At 40.0% G+C, this 10473-nt stretch overlaps 1 protein-coding gene across 1 annotated transcript; it reads right to left on the minus strand.

Annotated features, from left to right (window-relative positions):
- Positions 1–1239: 1239 nt before the first annotated feature.
- pgrmc2 (progesterone receptor membrane component 2) lies at positions 1240–7700 on the minus strand. Its single transcript, XM_030718789.1, has 3 exons — positions 7286–7700; positions 4650–4805; positions 1240–2083 (listed from the first exon to the last, which is right to left on the minus strand). Exons 1-3 carry the CDS (start codon positions 7617–7619, stop codon positions 1986–1988), a joined length of 588 nt encoding a protein of 195 aa, XP_030574649.1. The 5' UTR covers positions 7620–7700; the 3' UTR covers positions 1240–1985.
- Between the last annotated feature and the right edge of the window lie 2773 nt (positions 7701–10473).

Genomic DNA, 10473 nt, shown 5'->3' on the forward strand with positions numbered 1-10473 from the left:
CTTTGCTCCTGTTGTTTTAAGAATGCACATGTGGGAACACTTGTCATTCACTAACCTGCAACACAAACATCTTTGTGCTTACCCAGAAGCTACTCCACACTTTGTCAAAATGTAACATTTTTACTTGTAAACGATCTTCTCATAATTCATCTGTTGAGTTTGAGTCCCACCCAGCATTACCTTACCCCCTACATCACTGTCTTAAGTAAACAGGACTGATGGAAAGACAGTGATAAAACACTTTAATCATCTGTTTTCTTGCTAGTGATCCAATCATGCATGTCAAATAAATTCCAGACATCTTGTTATTAACCAAATTGATTTATTATGCATGAACAAATCCCTTCCTGCTTCTGTCACACAGGCACGCGCACAGACACACACGCGCACACACTCACACACTTAAATACATGATGTGGTGGGAATTCAGCATAGCTCACTTTGTTGTTGCACATGCTTTAATAAAATGATAGATATATTTACAGGATAAGCAATGTCTCCGAAAAAATTTTGCAATAACAGCTCCCGGTCCCACCCTGCGACGCTCACCCCCCCCCTCCATTTGGAAATTCACCCACATTTAAAAGAAGTTCAGAATTCGAAAAAAAAGAAAAAAAAAAAAAAAAAAAGAAAGAAAGAAAAACAAACAATGGAGGGGGGGGGAGTGGCCAATACGACATAGCATTATACGCATGTGGAGTTCATCAACTACATAAATATGGCAGTAACACTGAGTACTTCATACGGACTATTTACAAAGTTTGTGAAGTGGGGAAATATTACAGTCTGTGCATGGACAACTGATACAACGTATGCCTTCTTAAAAGTCTGGGGGTCCGAGTCTACGAAAAAACCGACACCTCCGTCCCTCCGCTTGCCTCCTCTGTTAGACCGGTCAGGACTGACACAACAAACAAAATAAGGCACAATTAATACTTGGACCATTTTCAGGGGAATCTACAGACTTGCAGCTGGCTTGTGAGGCATGTAAACAATTGAGTTGATTGATTAGGACTGCCCTATCACCTTCCCTTTGTATTCCCGATCAGTGAGTCAGTCCATCTGATGTGATTCAAAACAGGTTTTATATGGCAAGGACCTCTGACACCCCCCCACCCCCTCCCATCCAAAATTAAGAAAAAAAAAAAAAAAAAAAAAAAAAAAAAGGGGGGGGGGGGGGGACACAACAAAAGCAAAAAAGCCGGAAAAAAAAAAACTTGCCTCCCACCCTCCCCTCCCCCTATGCTACTCAAATACAATCACATGGTGACAAACAAAGAAAACTAGTAGTGCATACACTACAAACACAACAGGAAAATGCGATGCCCTGCCACTTGCCTTTGGTTAGGCCACAGCACTGCCCTCTGAACAAGGGGAGAGAATGACTTGAACAAAACACAGAAATGACTGATTGATAAGCTGTCCGAAGCTGAAGCAGTTTCAGTTGCGATGTGACTAAACCAAAGATAAAAAGAGAGAGAGAAATCCGTTTCCCCTTCCCAGTCCACTGATCATCTCAGACCAATGTGTTTCTCTGACTACCTCGGACCAGCCTCCACCCAACGGTCTGCAGCGACCACGACGACCACACTTTCCCCCCCTGGACAAATGATTAAAATATTTTAGGGTTTTGTTTCAGATACATCTAATGGCACGAGACCTCTCACTGCCCCCAGACGTGTTTGCTGTCATTGAAAAAAACTCCTCAAAGGTTTTACGATTGCTTTCCGTTGGTGGTGATCTCTGCGGGATGGAGAGGGAAGGAGGTCCGCGTGTTGACATTTGAATTCTGCCCTTCCAGAGCAGCCACGTCACCGGACAGATTCAAGAGGGAAGAGTTTGGGCAGTGGGGCACGTGAAAGGTGTGGCGGGTAGGCCAGCAGGGCAGGAGATGATGGAGGAAGAGGAGGAAGTGGTCTGGGGGGCTGGGGCGGCCTGTCACAGCTGTTTGGGGCTCCTGGCTTTGGTCGGAGTGATGGAACCTCTCAGTCGTGTTTAAGGTGGTCCTTGATGTCCTCCTCGTCCGTGTACTCTGACGGCTCGTCACCCGGCTTCAGCAACCTTCCAACGTAGTCGTACTTTTCTGGAAGGAAGTGCAGAACAAATTTAAAGCTCAGAAATTTAACAGCCTGAATAATTAGTTGACTGACAGAAGGGTAATCTGCATGTAACTGAAGAAGAAGAAGAAGAAGAAACAGCCTTTATTGTCCCACAGAGGGGAAATTTGGGTGTAACAGCAGCCGCAGTTATTATAAATATAAATAAAGATATAATAATTCACACTATTAAGAAAAGAATATATATAAAATCAACAAACAATATTAACCTTAATACTACTAATAATAACACTATATACAATGTACATGATGTGCCTGTGTGTTGAACCTTAACAGGCCGGACTATTTACAGTATATTATATATTATCCTACATGGACAACTGGACAACAGAAGCATTGATTTGGTGGGTTTACCAAGTAAAATGTCAAATATTTGTTGAGTCCAAGAAACATTCAAAGTCTGTTGGATCTTACCAGTAATCCTAAAACAAAACTATGGAAAACCAAAATTGCAGAAAATCTTCTCTTTTGTCAGGCTAAGAATGTTTGATCAGATATCTGCATATCCAAAAAATTCTTAAATTCTACTGACCAACCACAACTGAGCAGGTGCTGCTGGGAGGCAGAAATCCAGTTCACTTTAGACTGGAGATTTGGAGAAGTGGGATGGCATGTCTGAGAAGGATTTGGCTTTGACTAGCTTTATTAATTTTTTCCACATTTATAAATTACTGCAGGTCGGAATCAGAAATCTTGCCCTGAATGTCCACTAGCTAGCTACCCTGGAAGTATTTATTTATTTTTATATATATAACTTGTTTGTTCATAAATTTATCAACTCATCATTTTAGCTCCCAAACCTTTCCCTTGCTAATTAAATGACTACATTTGCCCTGGATGTCAAGGCACAAAACAGGACTGCTACAGCGGTGAGCGTTAATGACATGCTGTCAGTCATTTTCCACCATCTTATATGATTCAATCAGCTGGAGTTTGGGATTGGCCAGCTTCCAAAGCTGCTCAGTCCTGCTTTAAAGTGCCTGGCATTACTTAGAAGAGTTTCAGACCAAAATTAGACACTAATACAGCAGATCTGAGGTCAATCACACAAGGAAAGTCTTAGGATGACAAACTGTAACAGGACCTAACACTGTGTTGCATGTACAACGAGCACAGAATAATTTTTGGATTATGAAGGCCTTTGTTTCCTTCGAGTTTCAGTGCTTCCCGTTATCTGCTTTTCAGCACATGTGGTGGCAGGAAATTTCTACAGTTTGGCTTCAACTCCGAGTTCAACTCCGGGCATCGGCAACAATCTTTTAGAGCTGAAATGATTTGAAGTCTTTGGATAATCGATGAATTACTTTAAACAGTTCATGATCTGTTTTTTGTGGGTCGATAAAACAGTTTGAATCCGACCAGAAAAAGAAATAAAATTTGGAAACCAAGCCAGAGATTCCACATGACAAAGCATCACTAACATTTCTTTTGATTTCCATGTATGTGACATTATCAGAAAAATGTGCACAGACATTTGCCCGATTCTTGTCAGCTGTTATTTTGCTCCTAAGTGTGAGGTTTTTTTTCTTGCCACTATGGTGCCATTCTTGTAATTAATAATTTCTTCCCATTCAACAGCTGTCTATAAAATGTGAGAGAACAGCAAGAAGGTGCTTGTTATAATATCATTGTTTCATTTGAATAAGCAGCCCCAACACCCACCAGTCTTTAAACTCACAATCAGACATGCCAAAGAAATGGATCAAATCATGTCTGAGAAGCTCAGACCAGTTTTTGCCTGAAGAGAATGATGATAGTATAATTTTGCTGCTCCAACTCTTTATTTTGCCCCCCAATTTAATATTCTGCAACCAAACAGTCCATTATAATTAAAAACAACACTACTGATCACTTTGCTTCTACTTTTTGCATAAAGGAACACAATAAAATAGTCCTGAAACAACTGGTCAGTTTACTACGTTTGCTCTTCTATATATTATATACAGTACTTAATTCAGTGCTCAGAGTAAATAAAATACTTCATGGCATCACTGTAGGTTCTTGGCTGACAGAGCGGGCATTTTTAACTTATTTCTTTTGGCATAAATAAATAAACAGCCACTTCATTAGCAGATTAGTCAGTTATGAAAAGAGTTGTTAGCTGCAGCCAAAGTTGGGCTACTTAAAAAAAAAAAAATCTGCAAGAGGCAAACTGAGGCTGACGACCTATTTGGTCATCTGTACTGATTCATCTGTAAAACAATCTGGCTGAAATGGAGCCACTAATGAGGTATTTAGCGAGGATCAATTTCAGAGTCTACTTAATGAATTATTTTTTTTTTTTTTAAAACAGTGAGTACGTTCATATCAAAATGTCAATAAATGATCTACAGACCTGGGGGCCCAGTGGAGAAAAAAAAATGCTGTGTTAGACACTAAAGTAAACAGTGAACCAATAAAAACAGAAACTTGAAACTCAGTGCTGTCTAGCTCTTGTGGTTCGGATCCTCAGTTTGATAGTGCCAAATACGATGGGTGCTGTTGTGAAATCTGAGCTAAATTGATGGGAGCATTTTCTCCTCATAAGCATACCCATAAACTGCATCTCCCACTCTCTAACGCTCTCCATCTGTACAGCGTTGAGATCTGACAAGTCATCGTACTCGTCCCTCAGGGCATCTTTCTCCAGGCAGAAGGTGGCCAGGCCTCTCGAAGCATCTCGGCCTGCGAAAATGCCGTAAGGACCATCTGAGAAACAAACAACAGTGAGAATGAGTAAGAGTTGAGGCATAAGGCAAAGTACTTTCCTCTCTCTTTCAGTTTGAGCTCCACTGTGTGTGCAGTATAAAAGGTGTCACAGGGTTTTACTGAGAATGAAGAAAAGTCTACAGATAAAATTGCACTAAAAGCAACAAGTTAATGTTTTGGTGATTAACTCAAACTGGCAACTTGTGATTAAAGCAGCTGCTTCATATTAAAAGCCTGCCAGAGCTGCTGATAACCACGAATGTGTTCACAAAGGGCATCAGGCTGCTAAATATATATGTATGTACATGTGTGTGTGTATATATAAAATCCCCTTGTTTTCTGAAAACAGCTAGTTGATGCTGAATGAGCAGTAATTAAAGTCTGCAGATAGTATGATCCCGATACTGTAATCTGAATCTGTCAATTAATCAGACACTCAAACAGAATATTAATCATTTCAATGGGCCCTTTTCAAGTAAAACTGACAAACATACATCAGTTCAAGCCCCTCAAAGGGGATGATTTCCTGCAATGCTGAAGTTAGACTCTAAAATAAAATGTATTAATTATATTGGTAAAAATGACATACAAAGTGTATCTATAGAGTTGCAGCAAATAGCCTGGTAGGCAGCAGTCAGAAACAGCACTGTAAATATTACTAATTTTTGTTTTGTAAAAATGCCATTGAAATGATGAGCCCAGGTTGTGAGATATGACAATGTGTTACTCTAATCATGAACTGTAACAGAAATGATATAGCTTAAATAAAAAAAATAAAAAAAAAACTATCAAAATTGAGGCCTTTAGTCAATCAAATACTGGGCTCATATCCAGTACTGCCCTGCCTTTGTTGCAGCCCTGCCATGTAACTTATCAAAAAGATGATTTTTTTTTAAAAAATAAGGATGTGTGACAAGTGACTTCTGCTTAACTGACCAACATCTGAGTTTATTACCCCTTGAAAGGCACAGTCTCATAAACCTCTCAAGGAGCCCCCATTAGTTTTTCTGCATGTTTTAAATCTTTCATCATCTTCCAAGAAAAGCATCATCTGACTTGCATGTGAAAACTTTGCGGGGCCTCGGGTTTTGTTCTAATAACTGTGCAACCCGATTATCAATCAACAATCGTCTCTCCGGCACTGGTGAAGAGTTCATGAAGCAGAGCACCTAATCAGCTCGAAAATATGGAAGTGCTCTTTACCTTTCACAACCAAACAATCATTCCAGATGAAACTCCAACCCCCACTTAACACCAAATGTGGGATGCACTGCAGTGGTACACCATACAGACACTCCTGATTAGCTATCTACTATCTGAATCATCTTGTTTTTTATGCGATGAATCCTTACCTGACATGCAACAAAAAGCAAGCACTTGATGAGCCACATTAGTGCTTGAATAAAGCCAGAAAGAAACAGCTGTGAGTGACAGCTACAACTGCAGAGCTGAAAATGACTTATAGTTTCTGATTTAAAGTGTGGGCCTATTTAAATTACTAAAAATTAATGACAAATGCATTAGACCAGATCAGAAAGGTAGTAGGAGCAGGAGGAAGAAACATAATGTCAAGTTTCCCCATTTTTTTGCTTTTCTATCAACTGTCTTTCCAGCACTAATGTGTGACTAATACACACTACAGTTTATAACAGGGTCCTGCCAACTCCAGTGAGGCTCTGGGAGTGTGTCATAACTTGGTGAGGTGGACAGATTCAGGCCTGCTTGGCTCGGTCCTCTCCGTGTGAAGTAGCAGACTGACACATGAGACTGTTGTTTGAATAATTATAGTTTATTGCAGAGTTGACGGCTGACTCAGCCCAGTCAGAGAAAATGCCGAGTAGCAGGCTAGTCGTCTGGTGGCCTCACGCTTGCTTTGTGACAGTAAAGACGTGTCACATTTTCTTTTCGCGTTCTCTCATACTCCCTTCCTCATAACTTCATTTAATTTCAAGCAGTGGCGCCAAAACTTGCTTTTCCATTCACAACTACACACGACACTACGAGTGCGATAATACTGAAGTCATTTAAGGTGAAAATCTTCGTGCAAAGTTTCCCAGAACTGATGCATGTTGAGTCCCATCACTGTAAACAAGCGACGGATCCAGACCAGACGGTCACACAGTGTGCACGTCCACAAGCTAACAGGCTAGCGTTAGCAGGCCAGCTTGTTAAAATACAGCAATCCTCTCCCAGTTGAATAACTTAAAGCAAGAAGTGTCATAGGTTTAACTTTACATAAATATATATATAAAACCCAAAAGGTGTGGAAACTTCAGTCGCAGTCGCAACCCCAAACAATAGTCATGCTAGTAGCTAATTAGCAGCTAGCACCCCATTCAAACACATAGACAAAGCAAAAGAGCTAAGCTAACCTTAACGGTTTGCGCCCAAATTTTGGTTCGGGACAACTCACCGCAACCGGGGACACCTCAGCTAAGTCACCCGTTCCTCGGATGCTCGTTTTCCCACTGTCCACTCACCTTTGCCATAAAACTTTTTGCCGCTGGTCACGTCGAAAACTTTCATGTTTACGGCCATCAGGATGCGGGGGTTCTGAAGACCGTCGTATTCCCGCAGCTGCTCCAGAGTGAAGTCCCGTCTCCTCATCTTGGGAAGCGCCGAGGCCTGGGCCGCGTTCGAGTATAGCCGTTTGCCCCACCGTCGGTAGACCGCCAGACAGACCACAACTACCAGAACTAAAATACTAATATCCAGCAACATCCCGCCGATGCCAAGCCCGTCCGACTCCTCCGCTGCTCCCTGCCCACCGCTTGTGTCAACTGGTCCGCTCGAACTGTCTCCATCGTCCGCCATACTGCACGGTTAGCGCCTACCCGCCCCTGGCCAATGCCGCGTTCACGTCCTGTTGGGAACCACTAGTTGAGCGAGGGTTCAGCGTTGCTACTGCTGCTGCTACGGAAAAACCAAAGCGACTGCTCCACAGGAGCCCCCAAATCTCCACTCTCCTTGTGTCAGCGGAATTAGTTTAAACTGATAGAAAATGTGTTTTGAAATATTACACTATTATATTAATATAACTGCTTTTGGAGCCCATGTATAAAAAAAAGAAAAAAAGTTTAAGCCCTTTATGTCATTAGTCTCTACGCTCCTCTTACCCCCTCTCTCTAAAATCTACTTCTGCCTCTCCCCCAGGCTGGGTCTCCTGGAGGTCCCTTTCTGTTCCTCCACACCTTTACCTGTTTGTGGTTCCCTCTAATCTCACTGACATGCCATTTATCTTAAAGCTCCTTGAGGTGACTGTTGTTAACTGGCTGTATATCAGTAAAACTGAATTTTCTTATGCTCACAGGATACAACTTCTTAAATTTACTCCTGTGGCATATAGGTCAGTGTTAATTGGCTTAACAAACACAAAAACATTCCTCTGAAAATGGTCAGGTACAGACTGAGAGTGAGTGAAAAAGCAGCAAAAGTCAAACTTTGAATGACCTTCAGAAAGTCTGGAGAACTATTGCTTAGGGCTATTTAATAAAAAAAAATAAAAAAAATACAAGAAAGTCTGGCTCCTTTGAAGCAAAATATATGTTGGCTTAAGACTTTTGCATAGTATTTCAAATGGATGGAAAAATACCCGGGGAGTTAAGGTGGTGACTGGCACATAACACATACAAATGAACATAAAAAAAATTATGATTCAATTTAAAATCAGACTGCTTCAAGGTACTCTGTGTATCATTTTCATTTTAAGTAGTTGTGTTATAATGCTAGTCACTGATTTGGCTTCTAGTACAAGCTGCGCCTTTACTTAACTGGGATTTTAAGAAAACAAACCGGATATAAAAGATTTTACGTGCAGATTTTGTACTTCAGAAAGTGTTTCAGACAGAAACACTAAATGATCCACTTATTTAGCAGGAAATTTACAATGTACACCTAAAGACAGCAAATCATACACCTAAAGGAATAACTAGAATAATCTATTTTTCCCTAAACCTCTTTAAATATTTACTCAGGGGTTAGGGAGATTACTCTTCTTGCACATTTGCTAATAGTGTGAAACTGCATGGCAAATCATTTCTAACAATAATTCTTCATTATTGGACTTTTGGCCATTTTATCACTGGATGTCTTTAGATTCCGGTTTTTGTTTAGCTGTTATCTTTATGCTTCATCAGACCTCATGTAAAAATTTTCTAATCTTAATTGCTTCTTTAGACTTAAAGGTGTGGCTGGTGATTTGACAAAAACCTGCTTATCAGGCTAGGTGACTTATACTTTGTCAGTGCCAAGAGTGGGACAGATCACACAAACACAATTTCATACAATCAGTTATTTTATGTTTTTTTGCATTTTACAATTCATTAACATGCACTGTTTTTTTCCTAAAACACACAACACCACACTACCAATAGAACAAATCAATTCTCAGAAAAAATAAGAGAAAAAAAATCAAATTTATAATAGAATGGCAAAATTATTTTTTATAGTATTTACATTTTTTTTCTTTAAATCCAACTCTAAAACACATTTTAAGTTCATTGGTGAAATAAAGGAAAGTTAATGATTAAAGTGCTCTAGAGCACCAAGCCTCAAACAAAATATGAAGTAAACTTCAAGCTAAAATATATCATAGTTTTATGATGCTAGCTCACACCCATTATTCCAGCAGAAACTTTTTTTGTTTTTTTTTTTGTAATTTTACATATTACTCAATTGCAAAAAGCCATTAAGAACTGCAATGCTTACCTAAGACTATCCCATCCATCAAATACATGAAAAAAATAAGAACAAAAATAAATTATACTTCTTCTGGTTGTAAAATGGGGCTTTAAGTGTCCCAGATGGATTTGAGGTTATTTTTGCAGGTTGTAATTAAAAAAAAAAAAAAAAATTGTAGTTTAGCTGCGATGTCTGTCACAGAGAGAAAAAAAAACAGGAAAACATCTGTTATGGAGCAGCAGCTTTGGTTTGAGCTCTTCACTAATTTTAAGTGCCCCTATTATGGTTTTTTTTTTGTTTGTCCTCCATCCTTTAATCTGTTACTGTCCGCACTCCTGCTGAAATACTTGAAATACCTCATTTACAGTCTCATTTTTATGATTTATCTACAATATCTGTAACAATGTCCACCTTGCAGCTGTAGCCAGCTGTATTGTAGTCCACCACTTTCCCCCCATTAATCTGACAGTATCTGAACATGTTAGCTTCATGTCTGAAAGAGCACCTTTTCACTTTTGAAATCTTACAGGTTTAACGTGGCCACTGGTCACTTTAACGGACAGGCACGCACAGGTTATGACTGTGCGCGACTTTAGTGCATATTTGCGAGTAACTCAGCTCACAGTGAATGCCCTAAATGGCAATATCTCAGCCACTCCTCCCTTTATAAACTGCAATAACGGTATGAAACATTTTCTGTTGCTATCAGCACCTGTGTGAGAGGGCTCCAGCTCTCTAAGCAGCACAAACACAGAGAGACTGTGCTTTTATTGCCAATGAAGGAGAGCTAAACATTCAAAAGTGTGGTTAAACTGCACTAAACATCTCCCGAGAAAAGCAACAGTTCTCTTTAGAGGGTTAACTGTGGCTCTTTCGTTACTGTTGTGGGTGTGTATGAAAGAAGCCGTGAGGAAGAGAATTTAAAGGGGACTAATGTGTGAATGACTAACAGGCCGATGAATGTTACCATGTGTGATAAGGGCTCAAG

Source organism: Archocentrus centrarchus, chromosome 22 (assembly GCF_007364275.1).
Source record: "Archocentrus centrarchus isolate MPI-CPG fArcCen1 chromosome 22, fArcCen1, whole genome shotgun sequence".
NCBI lineage: Eukaryota > Metazoa > Chordata > Actinopteri > Cichliformes > Cichlidae > Archocentrus > Archocentrus centrarchus.